The sequence below is a fragment of the Nycticebus coucang genome, chromosome 3 (assembly GCF_027406575.1).
Source record: "Nycticebus coucang isolate mNycCou1 chromosome 3, mNycCou1.pri, whole genome shotgun sequence".
In the NCBI taxonomy this organism is placed as follows: domain Eukaryota; kingdom Metazoa; phylum Chordata; class Mammalia; order Primates; family Lorisidae; genus Nycticebus; species Nycticebus coucang.
The window spans coordinates 95419027-95438786 of NC_069782.1; the positions used below are offsets into that span (position 1 = coordinate 95419027).

A 19760-nucleotide genomic window follows, 5' to 3' on the forward strand; every position below is an offset into this window, starting at 1 on the left:
AAGGCTTCCAGGTTTCATGGTGTAAAAAACTGCTGAAATATCAATAAGACCAATCTATATATTTCTATAAAGACAAATGTCTCTGAAGTAAAGCAAATCTACCATAGGCAAAATGTTTTTTAGATTCCCTAGTTGTAAAAACTAATTTGACCTCTTCTCCCTACACAAATCCCTGAGACTTTGAAAGGATAAAGACACCCGTTTGGAGCTCTTTCAAGGATTTATTTGCTATAGGATTGCTTGAGTCCACCAGTAGATGAACAAGATTTCTGTGTTTAAAAGTACTGTATTTTGTTATTTTTACAAGTCCTTCAACATTCAAAAAGCAATTCTTTTTGCCAGCATTTAGCATGTTTAGAAGAGGTTAGAAAAAGTATCTATAGAATTAGATGTCTAAAAGTAGAAAAAAACCTCCAAATTTTAAAATTCCTCATTTGGACGGGTCCTGAGTTGAAATCACATTCATCTCCAAAATGAACTGTTTCAGGTCAGAAATGTATTTTAGAACCACAGATTCTGACCTTAGACTTGACTAGTGAAGATTCCCAGGCACTGGATGGATGACAGGATAGACATCATTCACTTGGCCAATTCTGGCATATGCCCTACCTTGCATGTAAAAATTTTATAAATATCTCTTAAACCTAAACTTCCTCGTTCTCTGAAACTGATTGTCTTAATCTGCTTCCCAACAATTTTTAAAACAAAGAAACAAAAATTTTCCCTGCAAGATAACATGTTTAAGTATTTGTTACCTGTGGACAGATACAGAGAAACCAAATACAAATGTGAATTAACAATTCAGTGATGTACTGTGAATCTCTGGATGGCTATGTAAGCTGAGAGAAAGTCCCTTGTTGGCTCTGCACTTCCCACCAGAGGTGACCATCCAGACAGCATCAACCTGAAGAGGGTGTGAACCCCAGCAGCTGCTCGATGGGCTTAAACCGCCACTCGTCGGCCTCTAGCTCTTCTACCAAACCAGCTAGTTTTTCCATCCGAGCAACTTGTTGATCTGTAAAGAGCCAAGGAGGTAATATAATACAACAGGGTATTCCCCAAGAGACTGCCACCAAGCACCAAAATGATGGTTGGTTTAAAAATAACTTCTGCCTAACAAATGCAAACACTGTAACCTAGCTGTACCCTCACATTAATCTGAAATAAATAAAAATTATGAACTAGAAAAAAAAACCCATAAATAATTTCTAGATAGATTTTCCCTTACTAGTCCTATAATGGGGTCTTATTCTACGTTGGTCACATCTTAATCTTTAAAAAAAAAAAAAAGAAGAGGAATACTCCCAATCATTCACCATTCATCTTCACTGCTTTTTATTGCACAGCCGAAAGCTGAAACCTAGATAAAAATATTTACTTCATCATTCTGAATATTTTCTTTTCTTTTTTTTTCCAGGGCAACAGAGATTTTATTTAGAAGAACAAAGAGCAAGTTTAGGGTACTTCCAAAGAGTTGGAAGTGGGTCCCTCTCATGAAGGAGAAAAGGTGAGAGAGACCCATTCTGAATATTTTCAAGTATAATATGTATTGTTATTTCTCCTGCATATGTTAAGCCACCAAGGATCATAAGTTCCCCATCTCCATTCTTCAAACACATCACAGACACCTCAAAGATCAGGTTTCTCTTCTTTTCTTTTTTTTTTTTTTTGAGACAGAGTCTGATTCTGTCGCCCTGTGTAGAGTGCTATGATATCATAGCTCACAGCAACCTCTAACTCTTGGGCTCAAGCGATTCTCTTGCCCCAGCCTCCACAGCAGCTGGGACTACAAGCCCCAGTCACAACACTTGGCTATATGTAAACTTTTAATGGAGAAATGGTCTGGAGGGCAGGGAACATAGTTCTTTGATGTATAAACAAAGGCTTGACAAGGCACAATGGAACAGGAAAAGGTGCTATTAGGATGTTAGATTCCAGATAGACACTGAGGTCTTACATAAGTACTGGAAGATGAACACCATGAATGGCAACGAGTGGAGGACTACAATAAAAGGAGGTTTCAGAAGGGAAAGGAAAGAGCAACACAAGAGGAGCAGGAAGCAGTGATTCCCCTACAGAACCAACTTTTTTTTTTTTTTTTTTTGTGATTTTTGGCCGGGGCTGGGTTTGAACCCGCCACCTCCTGCATATGGGACCGGCGCCCTACCCCTTGAGCCACAGGAGCCACCCCAGAACCAACTTTTGTTGTCAACTTTAAGCCTCAGTGTGGATATTATGACTAGATTAAGTCCTCAGAACATTCTTTAATTTTAGGAAGTCTGCTTAAATAGCCTTGCTGAGTTGGGAATTTTTGTCATAGCTTGTTGACCTTTTGGAATCCCCCTCTTCTTTCCCCTCCCCCAATAAACTTATTCTCACAGTTAAGGACACAGCACTCCCGTGCTTACCATGTTTCACCTGTTTAAGTGTGGATGCCACTTGATAGCTGAAAACAGATTCGCAGAGGAATCTCTCAGAGCCATCTACAAACAAAAGGGGAAAAGGTTTAAATCTGCTGTGAGGGTTTTACGGCTTCTGATAAACCGAATAAACGTGTCCATTCTTTTTTCTGCTTTTATATTCAGAGTCTAGTTTTCAGTGTTCACAAAGAGTGCTTCTGTTTCATTCAAAATGAACACTGCTCCATTATAAAAGTTATTTCTTCTATACCTAGAATATTAAAATAGTCCCTCTACTTGTTTAAAAGTTCAAAAATAGTATTTAAAAAAACAAAAACAACAAACCTCAATCTGATGCCCCAGTCAACATTTTCCCACTTCTAGCCTGACAGTTTCTTATTTTTTATTTTTTTTATTTATTTATTTTTTTTGTAGAGACAGAGTGTCACTTTATGGCCCTCGGTAGAGTGCTGTGGCCTCACACAGCTCACAGCAACCTCCAACTCCTGGGCTTAAGCGATTCTCTTGCCTCAGCCTCCCGAGTAGCTGGGACTACAGGCGCCCGCCACAACGCCCGGCTATTTTTTGGTTGCAGTTTGACCGGGCCGGGTTTGAACCCATCACCCTCGGTATATGGGGCTGGCGCCCTACCGACTGAGCCACAGGCGCCACCCGCCTGACAGTTTCTTAATGTTCTCCTATTCTGTATGTCAGGTAAACACTGGCTGCTGATACATTTGGCCAAGTGGCTCCTGTGCTATCAAAATACAAAGGTACATCCAAACTTCAAATCATTCTCAGTCTAAAAACCAAACCTGAGGGGAAAATACTTTTTTTGGGGGGGGCAGTTTTTGGCCGAGGCCGGGTTTGAACCCACCACCTCGGGTATATGGAGCTGGCACCCTACTCCTTTGAGCCATAGGCGCTGCCCTGTTGATTTTTAATATATCAAATTATATCACCGTTACAATCACAAAATATTGCTGGGTAAGTTTATTCTATAAACGCAAATTGCAACCTTGATTTTCCAAGTGAACCAAAACACTGCGATTTGGATGACGATTAAGAGTATGATGCAAGTTCAGAACCTAGCATTGTACTGGTGCCAAGAACTGCCAACAAGAAGTAGCCAACTTGGTCACCATAGCATTTGGACGATGATTGTGAAACACAAGCTGGCTTGTGTTATTCCTTATCAGGCTAGGGCAATATAGCAAAACATATCCCCCTCATATAGCACATGTAAGAAAATTTTGATTTTTAAAAGGGTAGCAGAAACCATTTGGGACATGTATCTTACTGCAAAAATTCTAAAACAAATGGAGAGACCACAGCTATCTTATTTTTAGGCAGTAGTTCATGCCTCCCCTACTAGATGTCAAGCATGCACCCATCAATCATGGGTTGGTATGGTAGCCAGGTATTAAGTGACAAGGAGATAAGACTAAAACATTCTGGCCTCATGCTGAGTTTCACACAAGGCAGACCTTATTTCAGAAGTCATGGTCACCAGTGAGAAAAACTACAGATATTGTATCCAAATGGCTTCTGACATAACCTTCAAAGTGATTCCTCCCCCAACCAAAAATAAAATTAAAAAAAGGTGTAAGTCTTGGGACATATACTTTTAGAGAGAATTACAGTCTGTAAATTTTAACCTCTTTTCTACATATTGTGTAATTCATGGGATATGATTCTATCCCCTCCACCCACACTCATTTCTCTAGCTCAATGTAAGTCATTTGTGAGAGCTGCTGATCAACTAAACTAAGCAAATAAATATTTTCATTTTCTTTTTTTTGAGACAGAACCTCACTCTGTTCCCCAGGTAGAGTGCCATGAAGTCATCATAGCTCATAGTAACCTCAAACTCTTGGGCTCAAGCAATCCTCTTGCCTCAGTCTGCCCAGGTGGGTGCCTGTAGTTTTTCTATTTTCAGTAGAGACAGGATCTCACTTTGCTGAGGCTGGTCATGAACTCCTGAGCTCTGGCAATCCACCTGCCTCGGCCTCCCAGAGTGCTAGGACTACAGGTGTGAGCCACTGTGCCCGGCCACTCCAGTTAGTTTTTCTATCATTACTAGAGATGGGGTCTCGAACTCCTGTGCTCAAGAAATCCACCTGCCTTGGCCTCTCAGAGTGCTAAGGTTATAGGTGTGAGCCACCATGCCTGGCCAGTATTTTAATTTTCAATTAATTGAATATTATACTGACTGCTCAGTTTAAAGATCTAGGTAAGCTGGGGCGGCACCTGTGGCTCAGTCGGTAAGGCGCTGGCCCCATATACCGAGGGTGGCGGGTTCAAACCTGGCCCCGCCGAACTGCAACAAAAAAATAGCCGGGCGTTGTGGCGGGCGCCTGTAGTCCCAGCTACTCGGGAGGCTGAGGCAAGAGAATCGCTTAAGCCCAGGAGTTGGAGGTTGCTGTGAGCTGTGTGATGCCACGGCACTCTACCCAGGGCCATAAAGTGAGACTCTGTCTCTACAAAAAAAAAAAAAAAAAAAAATCTAGGTAAGCTAATGACATCACTGAGTTTTCTGCTTGTTTGTTTGCTTTGTTTTAGGTAAAAGGAATGGTCAGCAAATAACTATGAAGTCCACTATGTGAAGAGGGACTGTTGTGAAAATTTGATACCAATGATGCAATTTATTACAGCTGTTCTGTGTAAATGACAAGCCAGCATTCATTATCCCATTCTTACAGTTAGTTAAAAAGTCCAAATCTAACTCAAATTTTATGCGTATTTTAGAAAGAGCAAAGCACAGAGAATTGAGAGTTTACCTACCAGTGGTCTGATCCTGAATTTTAGGATCTTACACAAGGCAGTGGGAATTGCAGGCAAAAAAATCAGGCCACGATGTATATGGAAGCTCTTGAAAGTGCTGCCTCCCAGTTATATTTAATTACAGGTGTTAATAGGACAAAATGTTTAAGTTGTGACACGTATACTTCTTGCCCAGTAACGAACTTTAAAGTAAAAGAGGCTGGTGTGGTGGCTCACACCTGTAATCCCAGCACTATGGGAGGCTGAGGCAAGCGGGTCACCTAAGCTATAGCAAGACCCCGTTGAGACCCTGTCTCTAAAAATAGCTGGGCATTGGGATGGGTGCCTATAGTCCCAGCTACTCAGGAGGCTGTGGCTCTCTCACTATGAGAAAGTGAGACTGTCTCAAAAACAAAAACAAACAAAAAAGGATATAAACTAATCTTTCAAAAAGTCATCTCACTCTGCTCCACTATATGCCTGTGGAACACACTTTTGCTGATCTGCAACTCTCTATTAACCACAAAGTACACATCTTAGCTACATCTTACTAGATGGGATGTCTATACCAACCTAAAGCCGAGAATTTCTCTAGTGTAATTAGCCAGGGGCAATGTGTCTTCCATTTAGAAAATGTAGTCAAACGCTTTGTAATACAAATAGCTTTCTTCTTAAGGACAAACAAAGGTTATAAATAGAGAAAAGTTCAGTAAATTGCCTAAATCTAACATTACCATCTAATAAATACAATGCTAAAAAATTCAGTTAAAAGAATTTACTTCACAGTAGGAAATTAGACAATGCGTATAATTCATACTTCAGTGGCCTGCAATGTCACTAAAATACAACCACTGCTGGGTTGGAAGGCAGTTTCTAATTTGCTGACTGATAACTGGGTGAGAACAATGTTAGCCAAGGGCAGGAAAATGTTGAAAACTGCCTTATGTGAGCCATCTGTTAACAGACTAAAAGTTCACAAGGTATAAGTTATTTGGGTTTATCATTCCACACTTAATGCAACATCAAGTTGAACCTGTTAATAAGTGGCATCCCATCTTGATTCCTGACTGCTTTTATTCCCTACTCTTCACAGGCAACCCTCCCTAATCTATTTTCATATTCCAAACTATTTTTGTCAGGTACATGTGTTAGATTAACTATATAAGAGAATGGTATCACTTATCAACATGGTAGAAAATGCTCTCAAATTGAACATCCTTACTTACTCACATTTAGGAATACTCTTTTCAATTTAATATTCTTTTTTTTTTTTTGTAGAGACAGTCTCACTTTATCACCCTCAGTAGAGTGCCATGGTGTCAGCGCAGCTCACGGCAACCTCCAATTCCTGGGCTAGGCAATTCTCTTGCCTCTGCCTCCCAGGTAGCTAGGACTACAGGCACCCGCCAGAATGCCTGGCTATTTTTTTGTTGCAATTTGGCCCGGGGCTGGGTTTGAACCTGCCACCCTCGGTATATGGGACCGGCGCCCTACCCACTGAGCCACGGCGCTGCCCTCAATTTAATATTCTTGATTTGACCAAGACAGTTCAGTGGTTACCATCTTTATATTACAGCTTTAAGGTTGCTGATCAGACTTCAAACCTAAGAAACAGAATAAAAACTGTGTATTGTGATTTTTTTGTTTTTTTTTTTGAGACAGAGTCTCACTTTGTTGCCCTTGGTAGAGTGCTGTGGCATCACAGCTCACAGCAACCTCAAACTCCAGGGCTTAAGTTATTCTCTTGTCTTAGCCTTCCAAGTAGCTGGGACTACAGGTGCCCGCCACAATGCCTGGCTATTTTTTGGCTGTAGTTGTCATTGTTGTTTTGCAGGCCTGGCCTGGATTCGAACCCACCACCACCACAGTATATGTGGCAGGTGCCCTAGCCGCTGAGCTACAGGCACCAAGCCATGTGTACTGTGATTTCATAATATTAAAACATTTACCCTATAATAGAAACCTAACACATTCCTCCATGAACCACACTGGGATAGAATAAAAATGGATAGACCTCTAATTTGTGAAAACAGCAATATTCAGACTTGTCTCAGAAGCCTGTCTTTTTCAGTATCTCCATGTAATCAGCTGTATACTGACAAAGAATTTGCTGATAGCTTTGAGACTGGGGGACTCTCTTGTACTAAATTCCTCCAAAACCTAGAATTTAAAAAACTAATATTAGAGCTCTGTTGTTAAAGATTGATTCCTCCTTAGCCGGGCGTTGTGGCGGGCGCCTGTAGTCCCAGCTACTTGGGAGGCTGAGGCAAGAGAATCACTGAAGCCCAGGAGTTGGAGGTTGCTGTGAGCTGTGTGAGGCCACGGCATTCTACCGAGGGCCATAAAGTAAGACTCTGTCTCTACAAAAAAAAAAAAAAAACATTGATTCCTCTTCTGCTGCTATAAAACTCATTAAGCAATTTAAGGGCCTCCAACATTTTGATTTATTTTGTGGGAAACTTCCTTAACACCAGGTCTCTGCTGGGCGGCCCCTGTGGCTCGAAGGGGTAGGGAGCTGGTCCCATATGCCAGAGGTGGTGGGTTCAAACCCAGCTTTGGCCAAAAAGCACAAAATAAATTAAAAAAAAAAAATAGAAAAACACCAGGTCTCTGCTGCATATAACTGAAGTCATAACATTTTTAGTGCTACCTATGGCAAACAAGTCCCCAACTGTCCACTACACCTCCAACCAGTCTCAGTGATACCAACTTGAGTATTCAATTGATTAACTAAAGAAAATGAAAATACAAAGACAGAAGTACATACATCTAAGTACACTAATTACATACACTACCTGGTTCTCTACTTCACTAACGTAACTCAAATGAATTCTAGAGAGCCTCATGGTCCAGGAGTCTTTTTTTTTTTTTTTTTCAGAGACAGGGTCTTGCTCTGGCTCAGGCTGGTCTTGAACTCCTCAGCTCAGGCAATCTACCCGCCTCAGCCTCCCAGAGTATTAGGATCACAGGCTTGAGCCACAGTGCTCAGCTCTTCCTGTGTTTTGTCACAAATGATTGTTCTGTTTGCCCTAGTTCAACCAAAAACTCTTTTTATTATATATGATATGAATGAATAAATATTCACAGAAACTGACTTCTCAACCATAATTTGTACTTTTTTTTTGAAATGGAATCTTGTTCTGTAGCTCTGGCTGGAGTGCAAGCTCACTGTAACCTCAAACTCTTTAAGTTCAAGTGATTCTCCTGATTCAGCCTCCTGAGTAGTTGGGACTACAGGCCTCTGCCACCATGCCGGATATTTTCTACTTTTGGTAGCAAGGAGGTATGGCTCTTGCTTAAGCTGGTCTCAAACTCCTGCGCTCAACTAATCCTCCCACCTTGGCCTCCCATAGTGCTAGGATTATAGGTGTGAGGCACTGTGCTTAGCCTAGTTTGTACCTTTTTCAGAGACATTCCCAGGTGAGCTATAAAATATATGTAAATTTGTAGTATTACAGGCAAAAAAGATCAATATATAATTAAGCACTAAAATTCTAGAATCAAGTAAATTTTGAATACTTAATAGGTTCTCTGTGGTTTTTTTTTTTTTTTTTTTTGGCGGTTTTTGGCTGGGGCTGGGTTTGAACCTGCCACCTCTGGCATATGGGGCTGGCGCCCTACTTCATTGAGCCACAGGCGCTGCCCTCTGTCAGTGTTTTATAAAATATTATTGGAAGGTGCCCTGGATATTGGTCAAAAATGAAGATTTTTTTTTTTTTTGGTGGTTTTTGGCCACGGCTGGGTTTGAACCCGCCACCTCCGGCATATGGGACCGGCGCCCTACTCCTTGAGCCACAGGCGCTGCCCAAGATTTTTTTTTTTAATGAGGATTCTCTTTTGTTTTTGAGACAGTCTCACTTTGTCACCCTTGGTAGAGTGCTGTGGCGTCACAGCTCACAGCAATCTCAAACTCTTGAGCTTAAGCGATTCTCTTGCCTCAGCCTCCCAAGTAGCTGGGACTATAGGTGCCCACCACAATGCCTGGCCATTTTTATTTTTTGGTTATAGTTGTCATTGTTGTTTGGCAGGCCCGGGCCAGATTTGAACCTGCCAGTTCCGGTGTATGTGGCTGATGCCTGAGCCACTGAGCCACAGGCGCCAAGCCTAAATGAAGATTCTTGAACTGCACACTATATTAATTCAGAAATATTAAGGTGGGCCTAGAAATGGGCATTTAAAATAAGCTTTTCAGGGGTGATTTTTATACTCCCTATTAAGAATTATTAGTTGGGGGTGGCTCCTGTGGCTCAAAGGGGTAGGGCGCTGGCCCCATGTGCTGGAGGTGGTGGGTTCAAACCCAGCAAAAAAAAAAAAAAAAAAATAGAATTATTAGTTGGGGGAAGCACCTGTGGCTCAAAGGGGTAGGGCGCTGGCGCCATATGCCAGAGGTGGCGGGTTCAAACCCAGCCCCGGCCAAAAACTGCAAAAATAAATAATACATACATACATAAATGGAGGTGATTATTTAAAAAAAAAAAAAAAGAATTATTAGTCGGCTTGGCGCCTGTAGCACAGTGGTTATGGCGCCAGCCACATACACGAAGGCTGGCGGGCTTGAACCCGGCTTTGGGCCAGCTAAACGACAACTGCAACAACAACAATAAATAGCCTGGCGTTGTGTCAGGCGCCTGTAGTCCCAGCTACTTAAGAGGCTGAGGCAAGAGAATAACTTAAGCCCAAGAATTTGAGGTTGTTGTGAGCTGTGACACCACAGAACTCTACCTAGGGTGACATAGTAAGACTCTCAAACAAAAACAAAAAACAAAAAAAGGAATTATTAGTCTATCTCCTAAAGTAACATGGATCTAATACAATTCTACTTACCAGTTGTTATTTCATGCTTACAGTCTATACCCTGATCTTAGCCAGTCTGCAAATGTCTGCTGAATAACATGATGATCTGATATAAATCTGGCTCCAGTCCTAGAAAAAACCCACAGCACTGTCTTGCAGTGGGCCAGAAGTCACCTTCGCATAGAAGGGAAATATATTAGTTTTGATTTCCTTTTAGATGATGGGTTAATTTATCTGTAGATTAGTTACACTAGGAAAAAGCATATCAAACCTACTAACTATATTGAGGTGGCCAGGTGACAGGATAGAGCAAACTGGAGCAGGAAGTCCAGAGAACTCCTGGTTCCAGTGTTTTTTTTTTTTTTTTTTGCAGTTTCTTACAGGGGCTGGGTTTGAACCTGCCACCTCCAGCATACGGGGCTGGCGCCCTACCCCTTTGAGCCACAGGCACCACCCATCAGTGGTTTTTTTTTTTTTTTTGTAGAGACAGAGTCTCACTGTACCGCCCTCGGGTAGAGTGCCGTGGCGTCACACGGCTCACAGCAACCTCTTAACTCTTGGGCTTACGCGATTCTCTTGCCTCAGCCTCCCGAGCAGCTGGGACTACAGGTGCCCGCCACAACGCCCGGCTATTTTTTGGTTGCAGTTTGGCTGGGGCTGGGTTTGAACCCGCCACCCTCGGCATATGGGGCCGGCGCCCTACTCACTGAACCACAGGTGCCACCCAGTGGTTTGTTTTTAATATGGTCAAATCCTTTAACTTTTCTGGATCTAAATACCTCTTCTTTTTTTTTTTTTTTTTTTTGAGACAGAGCCTCAAGCTGTTGTCCTGGGTAGAGTACCATGACATCACAGCTCACAGAAACTTCCAACTCCTGGGCTCAAGTGATTCTCCTGCCTCCTCCTCCCAAGTAGCTGGGACTACAAGCACCCGCCACAATGCCCGGCTACTTTTTTTGGTTATAGCCCTCATTGTTGTTTGGCAGGCCAGGGCTGGATTTGAACCACCAGCTCAGGTGTATGTGGCTAGCACCTTAGCCGCTTGAGCCACAGGCGCCGAGCCTAAGTGCCTTCCTTTTGATTTCAAAGGTCTTTTTCAGCCCCCAAATTTTTATTAGTATTATTGTTTTTTATTTTTTGCGGTTTTTGGCCAGGGCTGGGTTTGAACCTACCACGTCTGGCATATGGGGCCGGCACCCTACCCCTTTGAGCCACAGGCGCTGCCCAGTTATTATTTTTTTTAGCTCCAAAGTTCTTATTCTGCAACAAGATTTGTTTTTAAAGATATTATTTTGAGATGGGGACAAAAGATGAAATATGGAGCTGAAATCAGGATAAATTCATCTTTAATCCACTTAACAGCTTCTTTACAATTAATTTTCATTGCAGGTCTGAATCCAATTATTCAGCAAAAAGCAGAATGAGATCACCTTCTAACATTTCTCCAGCTCCTTTAGGGTAGGTGAAAAGTGCTTTCCGTGGTGGGGCAAGGTCTGAGACACTGAAACCAGATCCAGTGACAGAACTTCCACTGACCCCACCAGCTGAGGAGGATGATGATGAAGCAGCCATTTCCACAACAGAATTCTTACTTCACTACAGAGAAAGAAAAACAGCAATTGGCAAGTTTATGGAAGTGAGATTGACAACATTTCATTCTAGGTGCCACAAGGGCCAGTTTATTAAAGTATTAGCTCCACTTCTTTCTATCCTTTACTCTCACAATCTTTTATTGCTGCCTCAGGCCAAGGTGTCACTCAGGTTTTGAAGGGAAAGTTTAAGAATAATGTGTCTACTTAAAAACACTAATTCAGACCATTGTTAACAAACTGTTTATGTAACTGGGGATTGACTGTGGGTGATTTAGGAGTTATGAAGGGGTGATCTGGCAGTGCCAAGGCAGAACTTTGACGAATTAAATTATGTGCGGATGAAACAACCACACTGCACAGGGCAGTTTGTCTTGGATACATTTTGACCAAGCCACATCAAGAAATTCACTTATAATATTTTCCAAATAAAATTCCAGAATAACACTGTGTTCTGTACCCAAGGAAGGGAAATTGCTTAGGAAATATTTATTGGCTCTTTCATTCGAGTTAACCTTTTCATCCAAATGTAATACCCAAATTTATCACTTGGTGGCGTCTCAAAACCAGAACAAATTATCAGGAAATTATCTTGGAAATCTTGGCCTATTATAAGTATAGCAGCTGTGAGTGTTTAATCCTGTGTCATATCAAAAAATTTAAATGTAAATGAGAAAATCTGTACTGAATACATGACTCCTTACAAAAGTTCAAAACAAAAACCCTCTCTTAGCTTCAGAAATTACACCACATTAACAAAAGCTTCTAAATGGTGTATAAATACAGCATTTTCTACAAATATAAAAAGATCTAGTGTGATGCATTCTAATAGAACTCTCTGCCATGATGGAAATGTTCCAGTGTTCTATTTCTCCACTGTCCAATAAGGTAGCCAATAGCCTCATGTTGTAGCTATAAATTAGTATAATTGGAGAACTATATTTCAATTTTTTTTTTTTTTTTAGAGAGAATCTTACTTTGTTGCCCTGGTAGAGTGCTTGGTGTCATAGCTCACTGCAACCTCAAACTCTTGGGCTCAAGCGATCCTCCTGCCTCAGTCTCCCAAATAGCCAATTAGCTGGCTAGTTTTTCTATTGTTAATAGAGATAGGGTCTCACTCTTCCTCAGGCTGCTCTCAAACCCCAGAGCTAAAGCTATCCACCAGTCTGAGCCTCCCAGAGTGCAAGAATTAGTCATGAGGCCTATCTTTCAAATTTTATTAAGTGTTAATTAAAATTTAAGTGGCCACATTTGGATAGTACTGGATGGTGAACCTTTAGTGGTTAAATTAAAAATGACTTTACACTGACTTGTATGCTATTTAAAATGGCTAATGGTTAATTTTATCATTATTTTTTTAGAAACAGGTCTTACTCTGTTTTCCACGCTAGAAGGCAGCAGCCCAATTATAGCTCACTCTAACCTCAAATTTCTGGGTCCCAGTGATTCTACTTCCTCAGCCTCCTGAGTAGCTGTGATTATAGGTGTAAGCCACCACACTCAAAGTATTTTTTTAATTTTCTGTAGAGATAAGGGCTCACTATGTTCCCCAGGCTGGCCTTGAAACCCCAGCCTCCCAAAGTTCTGGGATTACAAGCAAGGGACACCATGCCTGGCTAAAATGTTTACTTTTATGTTATGTGAATTTTAGTCCAACTTAAAAACAAACAAAAAAAGACTTTAAGAAAAATTTAAAAATGAATTTCCCAGCCTAGGCAAAATAGCGAGACCTTATCTCTACAAAAATCTTCCTGCTGAGGCAGAAGGATCACTTGAGCTTAGAAGTTTGAGGCTCCAGTGAGCTATGACTGGGCCACCGCATTCCAGTCAGGGTGACAGGGTGAGACCCTGTTTCCAAAAAAAGTCATAAATATATATATAAAATCCAGTTTCCTAGTAAGGAAAATGATATACCATGTCTTGAAATGCTGGCTGTTGGCACAGCACCTGTAGCCAGTGGTTACAGCGCCAGCCACACATACTGAGGCTGGTGGGTTTGAACCCTGCCCGGGCCAGCTAAACAACGAGAACTACAAGAGAAAATAGCTGGGCGTTGTGGCAGGCACCTGTATTCCCAGCTATTTGGGAGGCTGAGGCAAGAGAATCGCTTAAGCCCAAGAGTTTGAGGTTGCTTGTGAGCTGTGATGCCCCAGCACTTTACCAAGGGCGACATAGTGAGACTGTCTCAAAAAAAAAGAAATGTTGGCTGTTGTTTCATTAATTTTGTGGTGACGACTTAAGATTCTCAGAGAAGGAGAGCTTGATTTCTAATACCAATTAATATTCAAGAAGGCTATGAGAATAGTAAGGCAATAATTATTAGACTGTCAGCCTATTAAAAATGCTAACTGATTGTGGTAGGCACCTGTAGTTCTAGCTACTTGGTAGGCTGAGGCAAAAGGATCACTTATGCCCAAGAGTTTGAGGCTGCTGTAAGCTATGACTCCATGGGCACTCTACTGAGGGCAAGAAAGTGAGACTGTCTCAAAAAAAAAAAAAAAAAAAAGGTGCTAACTGATTAATGGTATTTTCAATTTTGCTATCAGATCACCTTTTCTATTTTCTACGAGCTCTGATAATTTCCCTAATTGTACTCATATCTGTGGTGGCAATAATTTTTCTTTCTTCTTTTTTTTGAGACAGTCTCACTATGTTGCCCTTGGTATAGCACCATGGCGTCACAGCTCACAGCAACCTCAAACTCTTGGGCTTAAGCGATTCTCTTGCCTCAGCTTCCCAAGTAGCTGGGACTATAGGAACCTGCCACAACGCCTGGCTATTTCTGTTGTTGTTGTAGTTGTCATTGTTATTTAGTAGGCCCAGGCCAGGTTTGAACCCGCCAGCCCCAGTGTATGTGGCCGGCACCCTAACCACTGAGCTATGGTTGCCAACCCAATAATTTTTCAAGTTAGAATTCATACCTAATCTTTTGGACTACACTGGGTCAAAATGTAGTTTGACAAGTTTTAAAATGTGCTCTAAAGGGGCAGCGCCTGTGGCTCAAGGAGTAGGGCGCCGGTCTCATATGCTGGAGGTGGCAGGTTCAAACCCAGTCCCGGCCAAAAACCACAAAAAAAAAAAAATGTGCTCTAAAAGGAACTTAAATGGTAATGAATCAGGTCCAAATTTCTAAATGTATTCCTGGTGGATTCAAATATAGTAAACACACAACTTAGCCATCTTTTGGAATAGCTCAGTCTTTATTTTCCATCAGTTCAGAAAACAACCCTATGTGAACTGTTTACATACCTCGTCTACTCTATTTTTCCTAGACCCTGATAAATGTTCTATTCAGTTGCAAATGCTTTATACTTTTTCTTTTTTTTAAGACACAGTCCTACTCCCTTACCCTTGTTAGAGTGCCCAAGGGTAGAGTGCCCTAGCATCATAGCTCACAGCAACCTCAAACTTGGGTTTGAGCAATCCTCTTGCCTTAGCCTCCTAAGTAGCTGGGACTACAGGCACCTGCCACAATGCCTGGCTAGTTTTTTTTTTTTTTTCTGTAGAGACAGAGTCTCACTTTATGGCCTTCGGTAGAGTGCCGTGGCATCACACAGCTCACAGCAACCTCCAACTCCCGGGCTTAAGCGATTCTCTTGCCTCAGCCTCCCGAGTAGCTGGGACTACAGGCGCCCGCCACAACGCCCAGCTATTTTTTTTTTTTTTGGTTGCAGTTCAGCCGGGGCCGGGCTTGAACCCGCCACCCTCGGTATATGGGGCCGGCGCCTTACTGACTGAGCCACAGACGCCACCCTAGTTTTTCTATATTTTATTTTTGAGACCGAGTTTCATTTTGTTGTCATAGCTCACAGCAACCTCAAACTCTTGGGCTTAAGCGATTCTCTTGCCTCAGCCCCCCAAGAACACCAGGTTATTTTTTTAAGAGATGGGGTCTAGCTCTTGCTCAGGCTGGTCTTGAACTCCTGAGCTCAGAAAATCACCCTGCCCTGGCCTTCCAGAGTGCGGGGATTACTGGTGTGAGCCACCACACCTGGCCTACTTTATTCTGCTTTTGAGAGAGAGTTTTGCTCTGTTGCCCTGGGTGCAGTGGCATCATCACTGCTCAATGCAACCTCAAAATCTGGGCTCAAATGCTCCTCCTGCCTCAGCCTCCTGAGTAGCTGGCACTATAGGCACATGCCACCACACCCAGCTAATTTTTCTATTTGTAGTACAGACAGGGTTTTGCTCTGGTGCAGGGTGGTCTCAAACTCCTGCGCTCAAGCAATCCTCCTGCCTGTGCCTCGCAGAGTGCTAGGATTATGAGTAAACTTGCACAGCCTATACTTTGTATCTGGAAAGCAGTTGCTAGTTAGAGCACCAAGGAACTCCCAGAGTGAGAACAGCTTCAAAACCTAACCACAGTGTGACTTCTTCTTCTTTTTTTAAATAGTATTCTTGTTTTTAATGTTTCTTTTTTTTTGGCCGGGGCTGGGTTTGAACCCGCCACCTCTGGCATATGGGACCGGCGCCCTACTCCTTGAGCCACAGGTGCCGCCCCACAGTGTGACTTCTAAACCAAATATAATCAAAGAAATTCCCTTTCATCCTATTTTCTTTCAAACTTTCAGAAATACTATCATTCCATACACAAAACAGGCAGGATTGAGAACTAGAGTGCAGAATTAGCAAAAAGCTAACTTTAAATAAGCAGTTTTAGGCTCAAGTAGAAAGGTGATACCTAAATAATTACTAGCTCTATAAAGATTTAGGTTAAATTTTCTTTTATTTTTTGGCCGGGGCTGGGTTTGAACCCGCCACCTCTGGCATATGGGACCGGCGCCCTACCCGCTGAGCCACAGGCACCACCCTAGGTTAAATTTTCAATGCTATTGGCAGGTGGTAAACAAGAGTTAAACAAAACCAACAATTTGGCCAGGCATGGTACTTCACTTCCTAGTACTCTGGAAGTCTAGGGTGGGTGGATTGTTTGTGCTCAGGAGTTCAAGACCAGCTTGAGCAAGAGTGAGACCTTGTCTCTACTAAAAATAGAAAAAAATAGCCAGGCGTTGTGATGCATGTCTGTAGTCCCAGCTGCTTGGGAGACTGAGACAAGAGGATCGCTCAAGCCTAATGAGGTTGCTGTGAGCTATGATGCCAGGGCACTTTACCAAGGCTGACAGAGACTATAAAAAAAAAAAAATCAATAATTAATGCTGGATTATAACTGCTCTCTGAAGGCAGACATTAACTGATCATAAGAAACAAACATAATGTCTGGTCTATAGTAAATAGCTGCTCATTTAAGTAAATATTTGCTGAATGAATTAAACATTTGAGAGGAACCACAGATTCCTTAAATGTCATCTACTTCAACATCCTCATTTTGGTTTCATTCTTTTTTTTTTTTTTCGTAGAGACAGAGTCTCACTGTACCACCCTCAGGTAGAGTGCCATGACGTCACACAGCTCACAGCAACCTCTAACTCTTGGGCTTACGCGATTCTCTTGCCTCAGCCTCCTGAGCAGCTGGGACTACAGGTGCCCGCCACAACGCCCGGCTATTTTTTTGCTGCAGTTTGGCCAGGGCTGGGTTTGAACCCGCCATCCTTGGCATATGGGGCCGGTGCCCTACTCACTGAGCCACAGGTGCCACCCTCCTTTTTTTTTTTTTTTTTGAGATAGAGTCTCAAGCTGGCCCCCCTGGGTAGAGTGCCGTGGGGTCACAGCTCACAGCAACCTCCAAATCTAGGGCTCAAGCAATCCTCTTGCCTCAATTTTTCTGTATCTAATAGAGTCGGGGGTCTCGCTTTTGCTCAGGCTGGTTTCAAATTTCTGAGCTCAAATAATCCACCCACCTTGGCCTCCCAAAGTGCTATGATTACAGGCGTGAGCCACTGCGTCTGGCCTCCAACATCCTCAGTTTATATAGGATAAAACAAAACTGAGGCTTAGAGATAATTTTAGCTTATCTGCTCTAACTTTTTAATTATAATTTTTTAATATTGTGATTTTTATTTTTTATTTTATTATTATTATTATTGAGACAGATTCTCACTTTGCTACCCTGGGTAGAGTGCCATGTTGTCATCATAAATTATAGCAACTCAAACTATTGGGTTTGGTTGATCCTCTTGTGTCTGCCTCTCAAGTACCTGAGACTATAGGCACAAACCACCATACCCAGCTAATTTTTCTATTTTTTGGTAGGGAAAGGATCTCACACTTGCTCAGGCTGGTCTTGAACTCCTAGTCTCAAGCAATCCTTCCATATTGTGAGCCACTACATCTGGCCTGCTGTGACATTTTTGAAGCAATGGCTTGTTGGCATGCCATGTGTCATGTGCAGGACAAAACAGCATAATGGTTAAAAACTCAAGATTCTGAAGCTTCTTTGCCTAGGTTCATGTCCTGGTTTTGCTACTTACAACTTGCTGCATGACTGTGTTCAAATCACTTAACTTTCTGTTTTTCAGTTGCTTTATCTGTAAAAAGGGAATATAGGTTAAGTATTCCTTATCCAAAATGCTAGGATGAGAAGTGTTTCATATGTATATTTTTTATTTTGGAATATTTATAATGATACTTAATACAAATATTGCCCCTCCCAAATCTGAAAATCCAAAATCCAAAATGCTTCAAAGAACAAATATCACATTGTTACTGAAAAAGTTTCAAATATTGTAGCATTAAGGATTTCCAGATTGGGGATTCTCAGTCTATAATAACATCTTATAGAGATATTACAAAGATTAAATTATTTAATATGTGTAATGCATTTGAGCCAACTGCAGGCTTAGTAAACAGTCTTGCCTATCCAAAAATCATTAATGGAAAGTTACTCTCAAATCTTTTTTCCTACGCAGATCCCACTTTTTCATACTTACTATTTTTTCCATTCAACACAGAGACAAGTTCCTAGGGGGAAAAAGTCTGTCAGGAAGAGGGACTATGCCCTCCATTATGCACTTCACACTTTCATTTTAAAGTTCACGATTTTAGGGAGAATCCAGTGATCTAGGAAAGGGGGAAGTACCTCAAGGACTAGCACAGAACATGGATCATACCGTTTCTGGGATCAATGAATGAGGAACAAAAAAACAGAACACAGGGCTAGCCTGAATCATAATGGAGAGCAAAAAATCCAGAACGTAAAAGCGAAATAAGAAGTTTCTGGGCTAGGAGCTCAGCAAGTTTATCAAGAGGACAGACAAGAGTGGTGTCATGAGGGTTGGCTCATTATGGTTTTCTTTTCCCTTCTTAGTGTGCAGATCTATTTACACAACTCTTACCTCCCACTAGATTGCCAGGCCCATCGGTCAGTAAAATTTTGTTGAATAAATGTTGGTGATGAAGTATCCTGGCACCTGGCCTTATAAGGGACGCTGGGGCTATTGGCAGTAGAGATTCTCATAGGAAAGCAAGAATATTTTGAGGACACAGATGACTTGTCCGCACCGATAAGATTAAACACTTACTTCATGTAAGACAGGGATAACTGTGCATTCGTAAACTTCTTTCTAGCAGATACATGCCTATTTCCTTAAAGAGGGTCCTTTTTTAAAAAAGTCTTATCAAAAACATGGACGCTGAAGCAAAGTTCCTACCCCAGTACAAGGGCAAATTATAACACGCAATCATTAAATTGCATCATCAACAAATCTTTCCATTTAAAAACAGCTGGATTACAATCCAAATCAAGTAACAAGCTGCAGCTAAAACCTAGGTGGGGGCGGGATGAAGAGAAAGGGGCTGGAAAGGGGAGGGGCCAAAACACTGGAGCTGTCGAGCCAAGGGCAAATCACGCTTCCCACCGGACTCAGTCCCAAGGAAGCGAAGCCATTAGCGCCGTTCCACTGCGCAGGCGCCACCCCTCAGCTCGCATGCGCACCTAGGCCGGCGCGGCCTGACGAAATTTCTTTTTACAGGCCTGTTGCTGCGGTCTCTTGTGTCTCCTTCTACCTTCTCCATTTTCCTAGTCCCTGCAGGTAGGATCCCAGGGGTCAGCTGTGTTTCCACTAAACTCCCAAAGGTCCTTAAGCTCTCGGCCACTTACCTCAACGGCTTTGGCACTTTCCCTTACAGACCCGCCCCCAAGGCCAGCAGGAGCGCCCGCGCCTACCACGACGAGAACGGCGACGTGCTCGCGGCCGCACAGAGGGACCCCGCGACTGGGGTGGCGTGCGCGCTCTCGTGCTGTTGTGGGCGTGGTCGGGGCGGAGAGGGGCGGGAAGATTTCCCCAGTAGAAGGCTTCCGGGTCTTTAATCACTTCTG

At 42.3% G+C, this 19760-nt stretch overlaps 2 protein-coding genes across 4 annotated transcripts in view; one reads left to right on the forward strand and one right to left on the reverse strand.

Annotated features, from left to right (window-relative positions):
* Positions 1-201: 201 nt before the first annotated feature.
* On the reverse strand, positions 202-19680 carry ANAPC16 (anaphase promoting complex subunit 16). Of its 3 annotated transcripts, XM_053586237.1 has the most exons (6): positions 19542-19612; positions 18373-18403; positions 17914-17970; positions 11387-11552; positions 2409-2483; positions 202-1015 (listed from the first exon to the last, which is right to left on the reverse strand). In XM_053586237.1, exons 4-6 carry the CDS (start codon positions 11526-11528, stop codon positions 900-902), a joined length of 333 nt encoding a protein of 110 aa, XP_053442212.1. In that variant the 5' UTR covers positions 11529-11552; positions 17914-17970; positions 18373-18403; positions 19542-19612; the 3' UTR covers positions 202-899. The 3 variants fall into 3 exon arrangements, with proteins under 3 accessions (XP_053442212.1, XP_053442210.1, XP_053442211.1); XM_053586235.1 differs by lacking the exon at positions 18373-18403 and having other exon boundaries at positions 19542-19648; XM_053586236.1 differs by lacking the exons at positions 17914-17970; positions 18373-18403 and having other exon boundaries at positions 19542-19680.
* Positions 18425-19760, forward strand: part of ASCC1 (activating signal cointegrator 1 complex subunit 1) — a 126441-nt gene continuing 125105 nt past the window's right edge. Inside the window, exon 1 of the mRNA XM_053586227.1 lies at positions 18425-19473. The gene's annotated coding sequence lies outside the window, so the exon portion shown is untranslated. The remainder of the gene's footprint in view (positions 19474-19760) is intronic.